Raw genomic sequence first — 23925 nt, forward strand, 5'->3', positions numbered from 1 at the left:
CATTTTGGTGGATTATGCAATATCGTGGACAGCATTAGGGCCCATATTTATACTTTTTGACGCACAACTGCGCCAACGCAGTTGTGCGTCATAAATGTTACCGCCGGCTAACGCCATTCCAAAGCGCCATGCGGGCGCCTTATTTATTGAATGACGTTAGCCGGCGCTGCGGACTGGTGTGCGTCAAAAGAAAATGACTCACACCAGGCAGCGCCGGCGTAGGGGAAAATGGAGGTTGGGCGTCAAAAATTGGGACAAGTCAGGTCTGAGGCAAAATTCAGGCCTCAACCCGATTTGCACCATTGTTTTTGACGCCCAACCTCCATTGACATGACTCCTGTCTTAGCAAAGACAGGAGTCATGCCCCTTTGCCCAATGGCCATGCCCAGGGGACTTATGTCCCCTGGGCATGGTCATTGGGCATAGTGGCATGTAGGGGGGCCCAAATCAGGCCCCCCTATGCCACAAAAAAAAAACGAAAAAAAATACTTACCCCAACTTACCTCAACTTCCCTGGGATGGGCCCCTCCATCCTTGGGTGTCCTCCTGGGGTGGGCAAGGGTGGCAGGGGGTGTCCCTGGGGGCATTGAAGGGCACCTCTGGGCTCCTTCTGAGCCCACAGGTCCCTTAACGCCTGCCCTGACCCAGGCGTTAAAAAACAGCGCCCATCAGGCTGGGCGCCGTTTTTTAAGGCCTGCCCCCTCCTGTGCATCAAAATGACGTCAGGGTATAAATATGGGGCACAGGCCTTAAAGTCATTTTTTGGAAGGGAACGCCTACCTTGCATATAATTAACGCAAGGCTGGTTCCCCCTTCCAAAAAATGACTCACATAGTGGAACTTTGACGCCAGCGGGTCGGACGTCAAAGTATAAATATGGGGCAGGGTTTGCGCCGATTGTGCATCAAAAATGTTGATGCACATTCGGTGCAAACAGAGTATAAATATGCCCCTTAGTTTCTTCAAGATAGTCTCCAACATTGACAGACTGTCTACTTGTTCCTGATGGTCAAGTCTGGTAACGAGGGCTCTTGCTTGGGTCTCTTTTATTTGCCCTTAGTGTTTTTTGTTTTTGATGTCCTTGAATTCCACCATTCCTGCTATAGGGGTGCTTCAGAGGAGCGATGAACAACAGGGGTGGAGTGGCAATAGGCAAGAGTGTACAAGGTACAACACCCCCATCCGGTGCAGGGCTGTGAAATGCAAATCAGGTCAGGCTAGGTAAGGCCAGGTAAGTCTTTGATATGTAGAAGGGCAGGCTGCTCAGGATGGAAGGAAAATGATGGAATCACCCTCTTTCAGGTGTATGATGGGTAGATCCACCCCCTTGTTTGTACCTGGGTTTGTAGCTGCTGCCATAGGTACAGGATTCAAAACTCTGGTTGTAGCACCAGGGGAGCTTTGGACAAGCTGAGGGTGGTTCATTGAACATGTGGGCACTGCCATCTTGAAAGCTGTGCTACCCAGAGGACGGGTGGGGAAGCAGGGAGGAGAAGCTACAGAGAACAGGAGTCCTCAACAGCAAACCCAGCCCAGAGAGATGGCTGGTGGCTTTACAAGACTGCTGCTTCTGCTCCCCTCACACCATTGATGCATGCGTTAGCATTGGGGGGGTTTCCGCAGTGGGCTCACTGGAGCTCATGAAGGAGCCGCAATTCCATTTGATGACCAAGTCATGGCCTCCCATTGAATCTAGATTTTTGTGTATACCGTTGTGTTCCTTGTTAGAGTTCTGTTTTAAAATATTTTGTGACATGGTGTTCCTGTTCAGAGCAGATCATATAGATGGTGGAATTTTGATTCTGGAAAAATGGACAAGCACTCTGGGGATGGTGGCTGTATATGGATACATACTTGAGAAATCAAGTTAATTTATTTTTTGGGCTAAGGTCTTTGCAGTCTAATATATTTCTACAAGAATTGTTGTTTTTTGTTCTGCCTGGCCCAGATGTAAAGGAGCGCTATATGTGGCACAACGGTACAAGTGCAAGCATTGATAAGCTATCTTACACACAAAAAATACTGTGCAGAAAGTTGTAGTCAGTGCAGCGCTGAAATGGCAGCATGTTGTGCAAAATCTTGATAATCTGTGCAAAGCCAAAGTGGGAAAAATTAGAAAGGAACAGTGCAGAGACCGTTAGGATCGAATGGAATAACACTGTCTCGAATTCTTCCTCTATAGAGGGTGCTACATGTAATTCAATAAACTAAGAAAATATATGACATACTTTTTTTTCAAGTGTTTTTTAATTGGCATATTTTCAATGTACATTAGTGAAGGACTTAATTCATTTACAACATGAATTATGGTTGGTGTTGGACTTTTCCCCTTTGCAGGGTCATCTCCAATCTTTTTGCCTCCTTCCTCCTATTTTTTTGTGACCTGTTGTTGTTGGCAACAGGACTCTGGGCACTTTACCACTGCTAACCAGTTCTAAAGTGCATATGCCCTCTGTGTAAATAGAATTGTGTACATTGGCTTTAAGGCTGAGTCCAGCTTAAATGGTGGCAGCAAAAATCTAATGTTCAGTACTGATGAAGAAATGCACATGCCCAGAAACTTGGGGGCATATTTATAGTCTGTTTGCGCTGAATGTGCGTCAAAAATTTTGACGCACAATCGGCGCAAACCCTGTCCCATATTTATACTTTGACGTCCGACCCCGTGGGTGTCAAAATTCCACCATGTGCGTCATTTTTTGTAAGGGGGAACCAGCCTTGCGTTAATTATATGCAAAGTAGGCATTCCCTTCTAAAAAATGACTTTAAGGCCTGTGCCCCATATTTATACTCTGATGTAATTTTGATGCACATGAGAGGGTGGGCCTTAAAAAAGACGCACAGCCTGATGGGTGCCGTTTTTTAACGCCTGGGTCAGGGCAGGCGTTAAGGGACCTGTGGGCTCGGAAGGAGCCCAGAGGTGCCCTCCCCTGCCCCCAGGGACACCCCCTGCCACCCTTGCCCACCCCAGGAGGACACCCAAGGATGGAGGGACCCATCCCAGGGAAGGAAAGGTAAGTTCGGGTAAGTATTTTTTTTGTGGCATGGGGGGCCTGATTTGGGCCCCCCTACATGCCACTATGCCCAATGACCATGCCCAGGGGACATAGGTCCCCTGGGCATGGCCATTGGGCAAGGGGGCATGACTCCAGTCTTTGCTAAGACAGGAGTCATGTCAATGGAGGTTGGGCGTAAAAAAAAATGGTGCAAATCGGGTTGAGGCCTGAATTTTGCCTCAGACCTGACTTGTCCCATTTTTTGATGCCCAACCTCCATTTTCCCCTACGCCGGCGCTGCCTGGTGTGAGTCATTTTTGATGACGCACACCAGTCCGCAGCGCCGGCTAACATCATTCCATAAATAAGGCGCCCGCATGGCGCGTTGGAATGGCGTTAGCCGGCGGTAAAATCTTTGACGCACAACTGCGTTGGCGCAGTTGTGCGTCAAAAAGTATAAATATGGGCCTTGGTGCCCTACTAGAAGGAGGGGGTTAACATACCCCAGGAGTTTCAGGGGTATGAGGTAGCTCCAGTGATGCACAGGGTCCCTGAGGTGAATTGGGGAACTGGCATGGGGAGTCATATTCCTTATAGTGGGAGGGACACTCTACTGGCTCTAGGGGAGAGTGATAGGAAGACGGGATCCCCCCAGGTAGCAGTCCTTGTTATGGAGTGTGGACACATCCCAGAAGAGTGTGGGCTGAGTGACAGGGACAGTCAGGTGCTGCCTCACCAGTCTTAGGAGGGTGATGTGGGGTACTTTTTCAAGACTGAGTCACTGGATGGTTGGGTGAAAGGTAGTTTGGTTAATTTATGTGAGGGTTTGTGTGATGTAATTGCTGGAGAGCATATGTCCAATCCTTATTTTTCATAGCTACGCAACACCAGATTGAGTGTGAGTTCTCTGACCCCAGGGAAATTACACTGGAGGCAGACCTCTGTGTGAGTACCACAGAGTCTGAAGAGGCATTTAGGGGTTCTCCTGAGGGAAATGGCTTAGGTATTTCTCAACCAGGTGAGGTGGGAAAGGATTGCAATGTCCCAGGTAGGCCCCAGTGTAGTGGGATAGGATTCCATGTCCAGCCTCAGAGGAGATGGAATGAAGGAGGGCTGAGTCCCAGGGTGCCCAGGGTGCCTGAGATCCAGTCCCAGTTTCTGGAGGGTTCTATGAGGGAACACCAGGAGGAGAGCCTAGCCTGTACCATAGGGCCATCTGCTGAGGGAGACCCCACAGTGTCAGGAGAACTTGGAGGGGGTGGCTGTAGCCAGCGTCCCACCGGTTCTGGTGTCTGGCGGTACCACTCCTAGTGAGGGGGTACAGAAGTCTAGACAGAGGGTTGAGGGGGAGTTGCAGGCCCCAGTGGAGATCCTGGAGGGTCAGGGGTTAGCTCTGACATCAGAACACACAAGAAATGACATTGGTGAGACCATTTATGGTTTGTGGGGAATCCAGACTCTACCAGATGGACAGAGGTCAGGAGACCTGTGCCAGTCAGACTCTTGTGTGGCCCTTGGCTAAGGTGATTCCCTTGTGAGAGGTAGGATGCCCTGGTGTGCCACGCAATGGTTCAACCTCAGGGTGGTGACTCTGGGGTGGATGATCAGGTTCAGGGGTAAACTCTGACGTGATGGGGGGTATGTGTGCCCCCCAGGAAGTCCTGGGTTGCCAGGCAATGGTGCACTCTGAGGGTACAGACCCTAGACTGGAGGATCAGGTGCAGGGGGTAAACCTTGACCTGATGGGGGGGCGATTTGCCCAATCACCCCTCTGGTGTGACTTTTAGGGGTACTCTCCATGGTGGGGGTGCAAAACCCTGGGAGTAGGGGAAGGGGGGGAGAGAGTCCACCCTGACCCCAGTTCAATCTAAGGGAACAGACCCTGGATTGAAGGACCAGGTTCAGGGTGTCTCCCTTGACCTGGAGGAAGGGGCTACTGCTAACAGGGCCCCTACCATATTGTATTCTGGGGGGCACACCTATTTGGGTGGTACAGAACCCCAGATTGGAAGACCAGTTGCAGGTTAACCTCCCTGTACTGGTGGGAGAATTGTGTAGGACTGAATCTACAAGCAGCCTGACAATATTAGACTCTGGGGGTGTGTTAGAAATGGGGTTTTTGGTTGGCAGTTAGGTTGCCCTCTGTCCAAGCAAGAACCCTCACTCTAGTCAGGGTAAGTCACACACAATCCAAAATCAGCCTGTGCTCACCCTCCGGTAGCTTGGCACGAGCAGTCAGGCTTAACTTAGAAGGCAATGTGTAAAGCATTTGTGCAATAAATCCTACAACACCATAGCATAACACCACAAAAATACACCACACAGTATTTAGAAAAATATATAATATTTATCTGGGTATCTTCAGGTCAAAACGATCAAAGTTGCAATATGAATTTGTAAAGATATCACTGAAAAGTGATATAAAGTGTCTTAAGTCTTTAGAAAGTAAACAGAGTCTCTTTCAAACACAAAGTACCTGGTTTCTGGTGGAAAATCTCCTCAGAGGGCCACAAAGGAAGAGGTGCGTGGAAAAAGGGTGTGTGCGTCGATTTCTCCCCAGCACACACGGACTTGCGTCGTTATTTTCCACGCGGGGAAGTCGGGCGTCGTTTTCTGGCGCGCGGATAGTCTCTTTCTGTGGGTCGCGGGGATTACCAGATGTCCCGGGTCTGTGCGTGGATTTTCCTGCTTGTTTTCCGGCTGCGTGTCGTTCTGCGGGGCTGCGCGTCGAAGTTTCGATCTCACGGCAGGCGTCGCGTCGATTTCTCCTGCGGAGTCGGGCGGCGTTGTCCTTGCGAGGCCGTGCGTCAAAGTTTTGATCTCCCGGCAGGCCTCGCGTCGATTTCTCCCAGGAAGTCGGGCGGCGTTGTCCTTGCGAGGCCGTGCGTCAAAGTTTCAGTCGTCCCGAAGGCGTCGCGTTGATCAGCGTCGGTGTGCGGCGTTTTTCTTGCCGCGGAACAAGCTGTGCGTCGAAAAGTTCGGTGCACGGAGCGTCCAAGAGGAAGAGTGAAGTCTTTTTGGTCCTGAGACTTCAGGGAACAGGAGGCAAGCTCTATCCAAGCCCTTGGAGAGCACTTTTACAGCCAGGCAAGAGTTCAGCAAGGCAGCAGGCCAACAGCAAGGCAGCAGTCCTTTGTAGAAAAGCAGACAGGTGAGTCCTTTGAGCAGCCAGGCAGTTCTTCTTGGCAGGATGTAGTTTCTGGTTCAGGTTTCTTCTCCAGCAAGTGTCTGATGAGGTAGGGCAGAGGCCCTGTTTTATACTAAGTTGTGCCTTTGAAGTGGGGGTGACTTCAAAGAGTCTCTAAGAAATGCACCAAGTTCCCTTTCAGCTCAATCCTGTCTGCCAGAGTCCCAGTAGGGGGTGTGGCAGTCCTTTGTGTGAGGGCAGGCCCTCCACCCTCCCAGCCCAGGAAGACCCATTCAAAATGCAGATGTATGCAAGTGAGGCTGAGTACCCTGTGTTTGGGGTGTGTCTGAGTGAATGCACAAGGAGCTGTCAACTAAACCTAGCCAGGCGTGGATTGAAGGGCACAACAAGATTTTAGTGCAAAGAAATGCTCACTTTCTAAAAGTGGCATTTCTAGAATAGTAATATTAAATCCGACTTCACCAGTCAGCAGGATTTTGTATTACCATTCTGGCCATACTAAATATGACCTTCCTGCTCCTTTCAGATCAGCAGCTGCCACTTCAACATTGTATGAGGGCAGCCCCAATGTTAGCCTATGAAAGGAGCAGGCCTCACAGTAGTGTAAAAACGAATTTAGGAGTTTCACACTACCAGGACATATAACTACACAGGTACATGTCCTGCCTTTTACCTACACCGCACCCTGCTCTAGGGGTTACCTAGGGCACACATTAGGGATGACTTATATGTAGTAAAAGGGGAGTTCTAGGCTTGGCAAGTACTTTTAAATGCCAAGTCGAAGTGGCAGTGAAACTGCACACACAGGCCTTGCAATGGCAGGCCTGAGACAGCGTTAAGGGGCTACTGAGGTGGGTGGCACAACCAGTGCTGCAGGCCCACTAGTAGCATTTAGGGCCATATTTATACTCCGTTTGCGCCGAAATTGCGTCGTTTTTTTTTACGCAATTTCGACGCAAAACTAACGCCAACTAACGCCATATTTATACTATGGCGTTAGAGGCGAATAGCGCCAAAGTTCCCGGAATGTGCGTCATTTTTTAGCGTGAACCCCTTCCTTGCGTTAATGATATGCAAGGGAGGCGTTCCCGTCTAAAAAATGACTCCCAGGCCTTTACGTGGTATTTATACTCCCGGGCAAAAGAGACGCCCGGGAGTTGGCGTGGCTAAAAACGGCGCATTTGCGCCACTTTTTAACGCCTGCTCAGGGCAGGCGTTAAGGGGCCTGTGGGCTCAAAATGAGCCCACAGGTGCCCTCCCATGCCCCCAGGGACCCCCCCTGCCACCCTTGCCCACCCCAGGAGGACCCCCAAGGATGGAGGGACCCACCCCAGGGACATTCAGGTAAGTTCAGGTAAGTATAATTTTTTATTTTTTATATTTTTTTTTGGTGGCATAGGGGGGCCTGATTTGTGCCCCCCTACATGCCACTATGCCCAATGACCATGCCCAGGGGACAGAAGTCCCCTGGGCATGGCCATTGGGCAAGGGGGCATGACTCCTATCTTTACAATGATAGGAGTCATGTTGATGGGGGATGGGCGTCGTTAAAAAATGGCGCAAGTCGGGTTAAGACGATTTTTTCGACGTAACCTGACTTGCCCCATTTTAAGACGGCCATGCGCCATTTTCCCCCTACGCCGGCGCTGTCTGGTCTACGTGGTTTCTTCCCACGCAAACCAGGCAGCGCCGGTCTGATTGCGCCGTCTAACGCCATTCCATAAATACGGCGCCCGCATGGCGCTTCAGAATGGCGTTAGACGGCGCAAAACTTTTTGACGCTAAACTGCGTTAGCGCAGTTTAGCGTCAAAAAGTATAAATATGGGCCTTAATCTACCTGCCCTAGGCACATGTAGTGCACTCTACCAGGGACTTACAAGTAAATTAAATAGTCAATCATGGATAAACCAATCAGTAGTACAATTTACCCAGAGAGCATATGCACTTTAGCACTGGTTAGCAGTGGTAAAGTGCCCAGAGGTCAAAAGCCAACAACAACAGGTCAGAAAAAATAGGAGGAAGGAGGCAAAAAGTTTGGGGATGTCCCTGTCAAAAAGCCAGGTCCAACAGGGTGCCACTCCTAGAGGGAGGGAACAGAGCCCTAGAGGGGATGACCAGGGCCAGCCTGTCATCCCTGACCAGTTGGAAGGGAGAGTGGTAAAAGGGTGACAGGCACCTGGGGCTACTGCCCCACAGTCACAGTGGTTGGAGAGCCTTGAAAGGCCTGGGGCCTCGTTCACCTCCCTCACAGCTGTCAGTGACCACTGTGGCTTGCTGTCCTGGTGGACAGAGTTGCCACTGGGGTGGGGACAGGAGTCATACCCCGGGGATGGAGTGTGCCATACCATTGTGTTGGCCCTGGTTGTACTACCTGCCCCCTGGGATACATCTGTGAGCAAATTAAAGTTAAGTGCTGCACAAATGGTATCAGCAGCTAAGGAGAAGGGTGCCCCATGGGTTTAGCTCAGTGGGCCCTGAGAGTATGGACAGAAGGATCCAACTGCAGTCAGGAAGGCATAGAACTAGAACATGCCCCTATTGTTGTGGGCCTGGGTCCCTGTTCTATCATCCTAATCAGGGAAGTCTGTAAAGGTATTGATTGGTCTCCCCTGGCTTTAGGCTGGTGGTGGGTTGCGTTGGACTTTTCCCCTTTGCAGGGTCATCTCCAATTTGTTTGCCTCCTTCCTCCTATTTTTTTCTGACCTGTTGTTGTTGGGACTCTGGACACTTTACCACTGCTAACCAGTGCTAAAGTGCATACGCTCTCTGTGTAAATTGAATTGTGTACATTGGCTTATCCATGATTGGCATATTTGATTTGCTAGTAAGCCCATAGTAAAGTGCACTAGAGGTGCCCAGGCCGGTAAATCAAATGCTACTAGTGGGCCTGCAGCACTGGTTGTGTCACCCACATGAGTAGCTCTGTATTCAGGTATCAGACCTGGCACTGCAGTGTCTGGGTGCGCAGTTTTAAACTGCGAGTTTAACTTGTCAAGTGTAACCATTTGCCAGGCCTAAACCTTCCCTTTTCTTACATGTAAGACACCCCTAAGGTAGGCCATAGGTAGCCCCCTGGGCAGGGTGCAGTGTATGTTTAAGGTAGGACATATACTAATGTGTTTATTATGTCCTGACAGTGAAATACTACCAAATGTGGCTGCCTTGAAATATTACTAAAGCATAGGCTCCCTTTGGGAGTAGATGGACAACAGGAGTTTGGGGTCTCTGAACTCACAATTTTAAAATACATCTTTTAGCAGAGTTGGTTTTGAGACTGTGTTTTTGAAAATACCACTTTTAGAAAGTAGGCATTTTCTTGCTTAAACCATTCTGTGAATGCCTGTTTGAGGATTCCTTGCCTCGGTTAGTTGACACAAAGGGTAGCCTGCATATCCTGATGCGCCATCTGTACTAGGAAGGAGGGGAGGAATGGTCACTTACACCTGAAAGGGCTGGCCTTCCCTCACAAAAATGCAGTATCCAGCCCCCTGTGTGTGTCTGGGGCCTGGCCTGTGCAATGCAGGATCTCACAAACAAGAGAGACTTTCCTTTGAAGTAGGTCTACTTCAAAGGCAGAAAGGGGTAGAAGAAGAGCACCCAAACCACTGAAAATTAGATCACTTCAGGAATCAAGCGGAACCTCTGCCAAGGAGAAGAGCTGAGGAGACGTGCTGCCCTGCCTGTGACTGTGCTTTGTGGAGCTATCCTGTAGTTGCTGCTTCTGCCTGTGAAAGGGAACAAAGACTGGACTTTGTTCTGCATTCCTGCTTGTGAAAAATCTCTAAGGGCTTGAACTGAGCTTGCCTCCTGTTGTCGAAGTCTCATGGACGTTCAAAGACTTCCCCTGCCAGCACCTGGACTCTCTGCTGAGACTCCTGCCCTTCCAAGTGGCGCCTTATCCAGTTCCTGGGCCCTTGAAAGGTGAGGCTGGCAGACAAAGACTGAAAATCCATGCACAGACTGCCGTGTAGGGACATTTTCAACACACCTACCATGACACGGCTGATAAATGACACACCGCCGGCTTTGCGTCTGAAAGCAATACTACACTTGCATCACAGCTGGAAGATCGATGCAACGTTGCTGGAGAAACTATGTGCCTCACCCGCTAAAGGAAGCTGATAATGATGCAAACCCCATGCAGCGTGGTTTTGTGATATCATGCGAACGGATTTTCAATGCAACATCGCTGGGTACGGAAAAACAACACAACGCAAAGCCTGCCCTGACCAGCGGGGCATTTCCAGATCAAATCATTGCTCTCTTGTGGGAGAGGAAAAACAATGCACGTCGACCCGACCGGAGAAGGAACAGTGCATGGTCTTGCTTGCAAGTGAGAAATTGACATATCGTTGGCCTATTTTGATGCACACTCACCCGTGCAGCTTTTTTTACGCTACCCAGGTACTTTTGTGAAATAAGAGCGTTCTCACTCTTCTCTAAAGGATTTCAGACTCTTTTGCTTTTTAAATTCATATCTTGACTTGTGTGTGTTTGATTATTTTTGTTTTGGTCTTGTTTTGTTTAGATAAATATTCTCTATTTTTCTAAACCTGTGTTGTGTCATGTTGTAGTGTTTTCCCTGAATTACTGTGTGTGTGTTGGTACAAATACTTTACACATTGTTTCTGAAGTTAAGCCTGCCTACTCGTGCCAAACTATCAAGGGGGTGAGCAGGGGTTAACTAAGGGTGATTCTCCTTTACCCCGACTAGAGTGAGGGTCCTTGCTTGGAAAGGGGAAAACCTGACTGCCAACCAAAGACCCCATTTCTAACAGTCTGTAACGTTTAAATGATCACTTACTCTACACATCAGATCATTCAGTATGACAGCATGCTGCCCTCTCTTCCCAACACATGGTGACTGAGGGTCACTTGGAATACCTGTGTAATCACTAATCAATAAAACCCAAATTTACCAACCAAAAATGTGTGACCTACTTAACTACATTTAGCATATTACCTCTCACATATTATAATGATGTCTACTTTGGGATAAGTAGCGCTATAAAATAAATAAATGAGAGAAGAGGGCTAGCAGAGATGACGGGCACCATTGAAGGGTGATAGTGAGTGAATCCATGATGAAGAAGGTCACTGGGGGAGAAGCCAACAAAGATTGTTGCACAGGGCACCACCAACTATTAAATGGGCCCTATATAGTACCTAAATTGTGTTTAGCATTGTGCAATTAAGGCAATTATTTCTCAAGTATGATTGTTGACACCAACAAAATATGACGCCTAGTAAGTGTGGCTCTTCACTTCTTTTTGTGAAAAGCAAAGAAACCATCTATTCCCGTAATACTTTGAAGCTGCCATAATGAGGGCCTCATTTATGTGCAACTCGAGCGTAATGTTTTTGCGTTCTGGTGGCACAGTGTGCCAGCCCATATTTACACCTTGCATGGCTTTTTATGGCCTTGTAAAGATGAACCCTTTTCAGGCAAAACACTGTATAATATAGGTGTTGCTTGGGGTGTTCCCACAAAACACCTTTGGAACCTGAAGGAATCTGACGTATTCCTAGTTTTACAAGACTGGGAATACATCAGATTCATATCTCAGGGGTGGCATAAGAATGATGCAACAGGGAGAAATATTCTGCAGCACACATAGAAAGACGAAAAGACATCTTGTGATTGTTTTTGTGCAGGAAGGTGTCCCTTCCTGTACTAAAACAATCATCCTTGCAACGGAGGCATCCTTGCACCATGGTGCAAGGGTACCTGTGTTGGTGCTGGGCAGCAGTTTGAGCACCAGCACAGGGGGAGAGGACAGAAATGCACAGAATCTTTTAGAGATGGCTCATTCCTGCTCTTTCCAGGTGGCGCAGGGTGGTGCAGCAAGACACTTGCCGAGCCGCCCTGTGCCACAGGCCTTGTAAATGAGGCACTATTCTAAGCATTGATATTGGCAACATTCCTGTCCCTGGAGAATAATGTGGAATGGCGCCCCCTAAGACGCTCAAGCAATGCAGGGACTATTTGCAGAAAGAGACAAATGTCCTGTTGAGAAATGTTTTCACTATTGACTATTGCAAGACAGTTACTCTATTTGTCCTGATTTTGTATGGGCCAAAATTAGAGAAGAAATCAAAGCATGCATACATCATTCCACATGGTAAATTATTTTTAATTCAAAATCATCATGGAATTAATTAATCACCTTTAGCACAAGCGTGAGCAGGAAAGCGCTGATGCAGAAAAGAATGAAGCTGCTGATGAACCAACTCAGCCTGTAGGTCCCATTGTCCAATCCCATCATCCTGACCATTTCCTTAAGGCGAGCCTCCTTCTCATACACTATACTTTTGACAATCATGGCCACAGAATAAATCCAGGCTAATGTCATATAAAGTGGAAGGGACCGTGAGAGAGAGCGCATAAATCTAAACAGATGCCACAGAGAAAGAAAGCACAAACAGAACAAGAGTCAAGCACCATTATGGCAAATTAACATAATACAATTTCCATGCAAAATACTGTTGCACTGTAACATTCAAGTAACGGCATTGTGAGAAAATATACATGGCATGCATTACGACATTAAAGTAATTCCATCAGACCACACATTTTGGAGTTGTGTTGTGCAGTAATCTTTCAGACTATACATTTTGAAATTATTATATACAGCAGGGTTGGATTGGCGTATGGCAATTAGGCAATGCACGTAGGCTGGTCTAATAGGTTTGCCTGTGGGATTTTTTTAGAGTGTTTGTCAGCCTCTTTTATGTTCTGCTGGGCCGGTTTTTATGGTCTGGCTTGGCAGCGCAGCTATCACCAGACAATTATGCAAGCATCACTAGAGAAGGGCTTTGCCCCCTCCCACATGTTTGGAGCCAGGTGTACAAGTTTCAATTAGGTAGAAGTTGTGTGCTTTCACAAAATAAGCACTTGCCCTCCACGCAGCTGTGTTCCTATTGCATATCCTGCTGCCAGAAGTAGACTTTTCAGGGCCACACACATGAGATTGTAATGTTACTGTGTGTTTTAGATAAGTAAATAATGTATGACTTGTTTTCTCTAGCAGGAGAACAGATGGGAAGAGGGCAATCATAAACCTACATGGATTTTTAGATCTGGCTTGATAGTGCATTCATAAAATAGACCTATTGGCATTGCTAATGCTTGTTACTTTGATTTCCCTGATAATAAAACAAACATCGCCTACAGCAGGTTTCAATCCATGCAGTCTTCCATACCTTTCAAATCACTTCTACAGCTAATCTTTACTGGTTCAAAACCTCCCCAATGTGCAAACATGGATACTTTTTAGCTTTCTAAATCACTAATGCTAAAAAGCATATTTCCTGTCCCTGTCTGACCCTGATGTACAGTAACTCAGCCGGAACATTTCAGAGTTGTGATGTCCATTAACTCTTTCAGATCACACATTTTAGAGTTGTCATGAGGATTAATCTTTCAGAACACACATTTCAGGGTTTTGATGTACAGTAACTCTTCCAGACAACACATTTCAGAGTTGTGATGTGCAGTAACTTTTCCAGACTGCCCATTTCAGCATTAGGATGTAGAGTAACCTTTCAGACCACAGACGTCAGAGTTGTGATGTAGAGTAACCTTTCAGACCAGAGACTTTCAAGTTGTGATGTACAGTAATAATAAGGAGGGATACCTTCTGCCATCATGAAAAAAGTGACAGCTGTCCCACCCCTGGAAGTGATGTCACTTCCATTACTAAGACGTCTGGGTCCCTGGAGCCCTCCCTTGGCAGTGACATCACTTCCTGGGGATCACATGACCGTTTTGGGTGGCATGTTGTGACATCACCCTGATCACGTACTGGTCACGTGCCCATGGTCCTAAAACATCGTTAGGTTGCTGTCATAACAGGTTCGGGCCCCACTGCCCTCTGTTTAGAGCTTTGTCATAGGCAAAATTGCAATGCTCTCTGGGGTGTATAATATGTGAGTCTCTAACAAGGTAAGCCAGGGCATGTTCAGAGAGTCATAGTTTAGAAATCTTGATGAGACAACAGGAGGGCTCCCCAAAACGAGGGGCTTGGGCAAATACACAGAAGGAACCCCCAGGGCCCCACTGTCTCCCTAAGCTAATCTGTCTTACCTTGGACGGTGCATATTTGACTTAAACATGTTATTTTGTTGGAAATGTCTAGAAAATTCATAATTGAATCAAGTCTACTATGAAATGCAACCCATACACAGATGGTTGGTACTCCTCAACTTCCCAAATTTCTCCCATCTCATAATTAGTAAGCTCTACTAAGTATAAAATGTCATCCCCAGCCCCGTACACACACACAATAAGAAGCACCCAACTGATACAAAATGGAACCCATACACAGATGGCTGGTACGCCTCAACTCCCCAAATTGGACCCATGCAAAATTAGTAAGCTCTACTAAGTATAAAATGCCATCCCAAAGACCACTCACACACACACCCAGAAGCAGCCAACTGCTATGAAATGGAACCCATATGTGGATGGCTGATACTCCTTAACTCCTCAGAGTGGACCCATGTATAGTTAGTGAGCTCTACTAAGTAAGAAATGCCGTCCCAAGATCACACACACAATCAGAAGCAGCAGGAGAATATTGAGTTTAAGTCTGTGGACTGAGGGGCCCCAAGCATGATTGAGCAAAGCTTTGAGCTGAATTGCGGGTAGCAACCAGGCAATACAGGACAAGTTTTTCTGCAGGTAAAAAGCAATATTAGCATATATCTTTTACATTATTTTTTTCTAATCAATGTGTTGCTTAGGGAAGCCCAGTTTCTGTTTTTCCTAGCGTGAAAAATGTCTGCTTTTATGGTTTGAAAAAAACAGTGTGTTAGCTTAACCTCATAGTGGCTTAGCTTAGCATGCTGTAGGTTGTGTGGAAATCAACTTTTACAGAAAATATACCAATATAATCAGTAATCAGTTGTTTAAACCAAGGGTTTGCCGTGGTGTTAAAGGTCAGCAACATGCTTAGAATGTGTTTTCAAAAGTCCTGAGCCACAGGACTGGGGCAGAATGGGCAGAGGTGTAGAAAGAAAACTGAATGTGTTTAGTGCAAGCTTTGATTATGAGGCATTTCTAATATGCTTTAAGCTGTCATGATGGAGTTAAGGATCTAGCGCAGCCCCTGTGCTTTGATGCTAGAAGTGTTTAGTGCTGTTTCAAAGCCCCTGCCTTATTTAGCCCTTTGTGCTACAAAGTTCGATAAGAATGCCAGTTCCAGCAACTTTACAAGATTTATTATAATTTGAAACAATAAATCTAGAATATTTTTTAAAGTGACTTAATTAACTATGTCATGTGCTGTTTGTTTTTAAAGCAAATCTGTGTGTTCTACAAACTGGATCTCTCAGAATTAACATAGGGCCATGAGGAAACAGTTGAATTTTAACAAGGTACAGATATTTAGAACACTATAGTTCTGAGAACGTGCAAACCTTAATGTCTCAACATCATAGATTTATTTTTGTAAATCTATTCCTATGTGTGTATTTTTATAGGTTATAGGGGTGAAGTGCAGATAGCTATTGAAACGCTAAAACAAATAGTAGAGCCTAAAGTTGCAATGGACAGTTTACAGCATTGTACTTCTATTACAGGTGAATATGGAAGAGGGCTTCTATAGATGATGTGCCAAGATTACCTCATGAAATCTAGCCGTGGAAACAGTTTTGTATATTTCAACCCCCCCCCAGACTCTATCATGCCTTCAGAGAGTGTCTAAAGTGGTGTATTAAATTACAAATGTGACAGTGATTCTTTTTTTTCACAGTCCCCCTAGAAGATCACCATTATGCCAAATCTCAGCAAAAGGTAGACCCTTGAGCAAAAGTACTGGCCAGATCCTCAACGAGTCCTGGAAAGGTTGTGACATTGTTGAAAAAACAGGCCTATAGATGGAAAGGCTATTAAGAAAGGGGTTTCACAAGGGACAAAGCAGATGTGTTTTACAAAATGTAAAGCCAAAAGAACCCTATGGATTTTTGTCTCAAGCATCGTGTTCCTCCAGCATCTAATAAGGGCTATAAAAAATGTAAATCAATAGTTAGACAGGTGGTTACAATCATAAGGTTGTAAAGAGTTGTACAGGCTTTTTTTTGCTAATGTGTATTCTTTTTGTTTTCATCTTAGAGTCAACACAAAAGACCGGCACTGGAGTACCACAAAAGGTTAAGCATACGTTGATGCCGCTAATGGACATCACAAAGATCTGTCAAAGTGACCAAATGACAGCAACTGGTGAGAGAAGCCCAGTGCATCATGACAAACTGTGCGTGGACTCTGCAAATGCAGGCCGTAGGGACACCTTTTACTCTAACCCCTACACTGCTTTACCAGCAAAACCCACAAGCAGTACAGTGAACATGCATGCAGGAAGGGAAGTTTTGGCTAGGTGTGTAGATCTCAAAGTGTGCACACTTTTAGCTACAGACATACAACAGCCAGGGACATGTAAAAACCAGGAGGCAGATTTCACGCTAAACAAATCAAAATTGAGCTGTCTTTCCTTAAAGAAGAAGAAGAAACCCACTGTCCAGGACCTACAAACTGTTGCTTTAGATCTATACAGCACAGCCAGATCACCATACCCTTCATGCAGGTAAATGTTCAATAGCTGCAAGGGTGAATGTTGATGTTCTCCTCAGAGTATCCCCTAAACTGACCATAAATATCTCACATGACATTTGGGATTAAGGGCTTGACAATGATCATCCAGACCCAGATCAGTGTTCTGCATGCATAGGGCTTCTCTGGGGGACAACCAGTGAGCCACAACCACATTTAAACTCTGGGTGATGAAAGTCTTGGAAACAATCATTCCCAAACAGACACATGTTATGTAGGTACAGGGTTTCTCAAGGGTCTGACAGGTGAGTCAGCAAAATCGGAAACACCAACCCGAGCCACAGCTGTTCACTGTGTTTCTTCTAATGTAGACTCCAAGGGGCTGAAGTCACCTGTTCCCACCCCTAGCATGTCCTACTCCTCTACTGGGCAGAGCTATTATGACCAACATTTAAATTCACCATATCCTATGCCACTGGTTACACCTCCAGGCATGTACGATCCCACCAGCCTCGCGTGAAGTGTAAAACCTCCATCATTCTCCTCAACATACCCTGCCAGTAGTACAGGATGGAACAGATACCGTAATCAGATCTTTGAAACAGAGTATAGCGATGAGGTGTCCTCAGAAGCAGCCATCGGATACTCCCCTGGGTGTTCAGATTGAGAACCACTTTTTTTGATCCCCCAATACCAGACCTTCAGAACAGTGTTAGTGGTGCTAGCACAAGAGCAGTGCTCAGGGGGATTCAGGATAATATAAGCCCCACCTCTACTTTCACAGATAATGCCCCAGAACATGGGTTTTTAGCCCAAAAAGCTTTACTAGGGTCATATGTGAAAAACATGCACCTGGTTTCAGAAAGCTAAAATCCAATATGAACTCTAATGCCATAAAACTGTGGAAGACCAAAACCGAGAACCGACCCTTGAGGGATGTACGGAGGGAGATAATCCAGAGGGCACAAAGGTGTAGACGAGAGGTATTACAACCTTGTGAATCAGCCATTGCAGACGTAGAGGTTATTTCATCTTGACGAGGTCTGCAGTGCTCCCTAAAGAGTGGGGTTTCCAGCTTTATTAATAACTCAGTCCAAAGTTCCAAATATAATAAGAAGGCACAAGACATCTGTACTAAAGTGAAATGGTTTTTATGAGTCTGCAAGGCAAAAAAGAAGTTAGAACCCTGCAGGCAGGGCCTAAAAGTTCCAAATACAATGGAAGTGTATCCTAAAATGGAACAGACTAGACCCCACACACAAATTTAGGAGACTGTCACAGGCGCTCCAGGTGTTTCAAGCGTTCGCGGTATAAAGCTGAGAGACCAAGATACATCGAACACAAAGACATTCTCGAGGTAAAAGCTGTAGCCGGGAAATCAGAGAGGACATCTTCAGCAAAAATTTCTGAGACCACTCAAACCAGCTCCGGGGGGCTCCCTAAAAATGAGTGGCCCGATAAGAAACAAAAGTGGGCTAATAGCGCTGACCACTGTAGGCTTTTCAGCAGTAAATTAAAGAAAGCCAGAATTTGTGCTATAAAGAGGCTTAAGAATACACTGCCTCAGAATCAGAGTCAGCTTCTCCCAAAAATATTCTCCAGAGAGATCAACATCGAATGCAGACCCCCAATTTCAGTATTCAGAGATGATATTTTTAGAGAGAGTAGAAAGGTTCCAGCAAAATGTACAGAGATTTAATGCTACAGAGCATTAGGAAGAATTCCAATTTTGTTAACTTAGAACACATAAACTCATCAGATAATGACTTGTAAGCTATTCACCAGGCCATACAAATACTTGCAGAGCTGTTGTTACACAAAGTGGGGCCGAATGATTTCTTACAGCTCCGTTTCCACAGGCAGGGTATTGACAGCCCCTTGTTCACCAGTCAAACGCCATGTGATGTATTTGACGCTGTGGAATTCTTAGAAAACCTCTCTAAACTTTCACAGAGTAAAGCAGAAATAGCAGCATTTTGGACCTTCGGAATAGTCACCCTCGTTGATGGGGTTGCGAGGGTGGAATTTCCAGACCATCAAAGAGTATCGGGGTTGCGGGGGGGGGGAATTTCCAGACAATCAAAGAGTATCTTCTACAGCACAGTAATTGAAAAAAACAGCTGTGGTTGCTCAACTTTAATATTAGCACAACCAAGACGTGTCTGGTGGCTAGAATCACTGGGTCACTAATGAATCACAGCACTACTGATGTGGTTGTTCTGTCTAGAGTGGTTAAAGCCCATGCTGCTCTTGAAATACCTCCAAAAGACTGGCAGGCTTTAGAGAACTGGGTCTTTTTGAGAACTATTTTGCTGTCACAGTAAAAGTTCTTTACTACAGCAGATAGTGGAAGTACTTCACATCCAGCGAGCCTGTAAGGCTTACATTCTCCTTCATGAAAATCTCTTTTATGGTATCTTGAACCTCAAGGGTTTTCTAGGAGCCAAGTACGTGTGCACTCATTGCAGTTATATCAACAACACAGACAGCTCATCAGTGTGAAATGCATTGTAAAATGTGTCAAAGGGATGGCTGCATAGTAGTGATCTCTGATCAGAAGGTGTGATGTCCTAGATGTAATCTCTTCTGTCACTCGCAAATCTGCTCGAGCATACACACTGGCTTATTCAGTGCATCCCTAAATTAGAGTGTGTGGGATGAGGGCACTACAAAGCTGCCGATCACAAATACAAAGGAATGAAATGCCCCTTGTATAAGGCTTCTTTTTCTCCGGGAACAGAACACATATGTTACAAGACTAAAGTCCAGCCACAGACCAAAACAGAAGATTACATAGCGTTTGATATAGACTGAACCCAAGAGACCAGAGTGCACCAGCCTAGCTATATATTTATGCACCATCTAACTTCTGATGAAAACCGGAAGTTTGAAGGCCCTTCTTGTGTGAAGGAATTCCTTAGTACATTCATTCAGACAAAATTCAAAGGGTATACCCAGATGGCCCATAACTAAAAAGTGTATGACTCGTTTTGTATTTCGCACAATATGATTAGTGAAAAAAATGCCTGTAGAACTCATCACCCAGTGCTGCAAACTGATGATGCTAACGGTTGTGCCTTTGTATATAATGTTTAAAGATACTTTGAATGTCCTGCCGATTAAATTTTGCAAGTTGCCAAAGCCTTTGGTTTTCCAGGTTTGAAAAGTTAATTCTCCCACTTTTTCAACACCTGGGTGAATCAGAATTATGAGAGTCTCATGCCTCCTCCCGACAGCTATGGTGTTGAGTATATGATGCCGGAGGAGAACAATAGTTTTCTACTGTGGTATGGTGAAAACCGTAAAAAAAAAGTTTCCTTTTCAAACCTAGTTGAAAGCTTACAGTCAGGCAGATGTAATGATCTTGAGAAAAGCTTCCAATCTCTTCAGAGACATTGCTGTAGAGATGACAAAACAAGAAAAGGTTCTGAAACCCAATACCACCAAGTTGACAAAATCCATAGAGTACATCAACCCTTTTCAACAGGTCACGCTGGCTTCCATGTGTATGTCTATCTACAAGCACATGTTTTTGCAACCTGAAAGCATAGTTCCAGTGCCTCTCAACTTCTATAACTGTAAACAAAAGCATTTTTCAATCCTCTCTATTTAATTACTCACGTATGTCTCTAACAAGGAAATCATCTTAATCCAACACGCCTTACAGGTTGGTGAATACCATGTGGGCCCTTATTTCCTTGATGGATGTGTTGTAATTATTGGCGTGCCAATGGCCTTAGAATACAACCGTTGCTTTTACCACATTTGTCCCCACTGCTACAAACCCCACGAGTTTAATAAGCAGTTGGGTACCAAATTTGAACATTTGCAGAGGCGTTCTCTGTTAAATGAGCAATATGTTGAAAACATTGGTTTTGTTGGCCATGGGAGAGGGTGAGAAAACACATTACCATGATTTCAAAAGTCAGTATCCATTTGTGAACAAGATGAAGTTATACCGCCTAGGCCACCCCAGCATCATATAGAGGGACTTTAAAGCCATAGACAAATACATTGGGTTAGTTAAATGTCAAGTCTATCCACCACAGAGACTTTACTTCCATGTACTACTGTATGGAGTCAATGGTAGGCTAATGTTCCCCCTGTGTCGAACGTGCACCATGCACTTAAAGTAGAGACACTAGCGAGTGAGGACACACTGAGGAGTAAAGGGTGCTCACCGGGACCTGGTGTAGCATTGAGGTATAAGTGGTCCTAGAGAAAGGATACCGACTTGGTAAAATACATGAAATTTGACACTTTGAGAGAACTACAACCCAACTCTTTTCAGAGTATATTAACTTAGTTCTCAGAAACAAGGAGAAGGCATTGGGGTTTCCAGAGTGGTGCATTAACCAGCCTCAAGAAATACATTGATGATTACTATGCTCACAATAGTATATGCTTGAGACCCATGTTCATCAAAGTCAACCCCGCCAGACAACAGTTAGCCAAGCTGTTCCTCAGTTCCTTATGGGGAAAATTCGCACAGAGTACAAACTTGTCAAACACAACCATCATCACATATCCTGACAAACTGTTTAAATATTTTTTGTGCCATGTTATGAGGTGTCCAGCTGCAAGTTTATTAATGACGAAACTGCAGCGCTGTGTTGGAAATACACAAAGACTACCTCACAAGTTATAACAATATAAACATCTCCATAGATTGTTTCACAACCGCACAACTCCATTTAGAGCTTTACAATGTGATGGCTAAACTTCAGGAACTGTGTCTCTATCACAATACTGACTCTCTTATTTTTTTGAGCAAATTAGGAGATGAAGATCCCCAATTCAGTGATTATCAAGGCGATTTGACCAACAAGCTAGTTGACGTCATCAGGGCCCAAGACCTATTCTTGCAGAACTTGTAACAGTGCAGCATGTATGAAAGTCTCGGGCATTACCTTAAATGTAATCAACAGTGTGAAAATCAATTCTGACAGTCTAAAGGATCTGGTGAATGAATACTCTACCTCAAGCGACTGTGAAAATGATAAAACAATCATTGTAAAACAATCTAACATAGTCCGGTCCAAAAAACTGTGGGAAATTACAACACAGCCACGGCATAAAACCTTGTGTGTAGTGTTTGATAAAAGGGTCCTGACTGAAGACTACAAAACCCTACTGTACAGTTATTGAAGGTAAATAAGAGTCTTGCAACTCTGACTATGGAAACCAGGTTGCAGCACCTGTTCTCCTGTGTTTTAGCAGGCCCCCCAAATTGCGGTAAAAGCTATTTTATAAAGAAACTATTCTGAAATGATCCCAGTGTTATATCCCAAACCCCTAACAACATTGTTTGGCTATATTTGTGCTGACAAGATCTTTATACAGAGCTATCCCTAAGGTTCTCACTCATCAAATTTATAGAAGGAATACTGAATAATCTCAACGACAATGCATTGTTACCTTCAGGCCTTGTAAACATGTGATTGTATACAACCTTATGGGCAAAGGTGGGGATCACCCTGAGATAGAGAAACCTTTTACACATTATTCACACCATTGCAATCTAAGCATATGTGACATTGAGCAGAACTTGTTGTTCTATAGCTTTCAATCCCTCATACCTGGTTTTATTTAAAAACAAAACCAAGACAAACAGCAGATATCCTTTATAGATAAACAGAAGTACCGCAGAAACACCCAGTTTTTCTTGGAAGCCTTTAATGACGCTACAGAGAAATCCATGGTTATTTACTGGTAGACTTAAAACCCAATACTCTAGAAGACTACAGACTGCATGCTGGTATTTTCTCACCCAATTTCCCCGTCGCTTACACACTTAAAACAAGCCCAAAGCCTAGAAAAAGAATCATTAAAGAGACTCCCATATCACTTACACTCTAGACCTTAAAGTGCCCATTATTGACCATGTCGGTGCGTCTACACCATAAACTAGCCCTCCTAAAAATGCTAGTCTCAGCTAACTCTCATGAAAAAAAGCCCATCCCGTGTGCAGCTTCAGATGATTTAGTGGCAGACAGTTCAAAAAAGTCCTAAATGCCCTAAAAGGTAATGTTCCTATATCAGAGCACCTGGTAAAGCAGTCAGGAGGTTTAATAGGTTCTTTGTTAGGCATAGCAATACTGCTCATTACAGGACTCCTAACTGAGAACTAATGGATCATGCCCAAAAGATGTATTTAGTACCACAATAGAAGCTAGAACAGTTGGGGACATCTATGGGTAATGCATGAGACATACAGAAAAATGAGATGCAGCACCTGGATGCCAAGATGAAAGTCATTTTGAACTATATTGATTTAAAATCTTACAACAAAGCAGGTCTTTACTCCAGTGCTCTTCAAAACGTTTAAAAATATTACATGCAATTGAATGCTGAAAAAAGCAGGTTGACTTTATAGGCCCTTGACTCTGAACAGCCTCCATAGCCCCCTTCAATGCCTCAAGAACCACCACCACTTCCTCAGACATCGTTGTTGAAGAACTTAAAAAAAATATAGGTCAAAGGTACAGAGGGGCTGCGTAAATGTTGTTAAGTAAAATGTCAAGCTCTAAAGACCTGTCCTCATGGAATAAGAGAGGCACATTTCTCTACAAAGGTTAACCAGTTGCTGGATCCCACATAAACAACCTCGTCAAAGGTCTTACTTACCCCAAAACACTATCACTCCAGAAAGCACCTAGAGATTGGGAACAGTTTCTGTGAGCGTCAGCGGAACTCAACATTCCTTCGATGATCGTCGTTAATGCTGAACACAGGTGACTATTTGAAAGTTTGAAAGATCCGAATTACAGCCCCACAAATACTCCAACACCTATTGTTTTTAACCCCTTTCCTAAGATGCTGTCATCCCCTTGCTTACCCCATCTATCCCCCTATTAAAATACCACAACTCTGCCTCTGGAACCAAAAAAGTATTTGTTCAAAATAAACATGTTTAAATGTCTGATGTTTCTTTTGACTTTTGAAGCTATGTAGAGATGTGTCTGGTTTGTATGTATAGTTTTGCAATAGTTAACATTTTATTGTTTTTCTTCTTTTATTTCTATAGTAGTTAATCAGTGTAATGCTTGTACTACGAAAAACTGTTTTGTAAATAAACGTTTTAACATTTCAAAGTGTTTATATCCTCTTTTAAAACCTTTTAAATGTGTGTCCTTGAATCAGAATGAAGATACTGACTCTGTATTCAGGTTTTTATTCTTTTATTATAGACAGTCACCATTACACATAGGAGGTGTTACACAACCCTTCA

General features: G+C 44.9%; 1 protein-coding gene across 3 annotated transcripts in view; it reads right to left on the minus strand.

Moving 5' to 3' along the window:
• LOC138299526 (phospholipid-transporting ATPase ABCA1-like) overlaps positions 1-23925 on the minus strand; it is a 2649159-nt gene that overhangs the window by 1640159 nt on the left and 985075 nt on the right. For 2 of the 3 annotated variants that reach the window (XM_069237840.1, XM_069237822.1), the window contains exon 15: positions 12313-12535. The exons of the other annotated variant lie outside the window; for it this stretch is intronic. In XM_069237840.1, coding sequence (XP_069093941.1) covers positions 12313-12535 — 223 coding nt within the window. The remainder of the gene's footprint in view (positions 1-12312; positions 12536-23925) is intronic. 3 annotated transcript variants of the gene reach the window in all.

Source organism: Pleurodeles waltl, chromosome 1_2 (genome assembly GCF_031143425.1).
Source record: "Pleurodeles waltl isolate 20211129_DDA chromosome 1_2, aPleWal1.hap1.20221129, whole genome shotgun sequence".
Taxonomy (NCBI): domain Eukaryota; kingdom Metazoa; phylum Chordata; class Amphibia; order Caudata; family Salamandridae; genus Pleurodeles; species Pleurodeles waltl.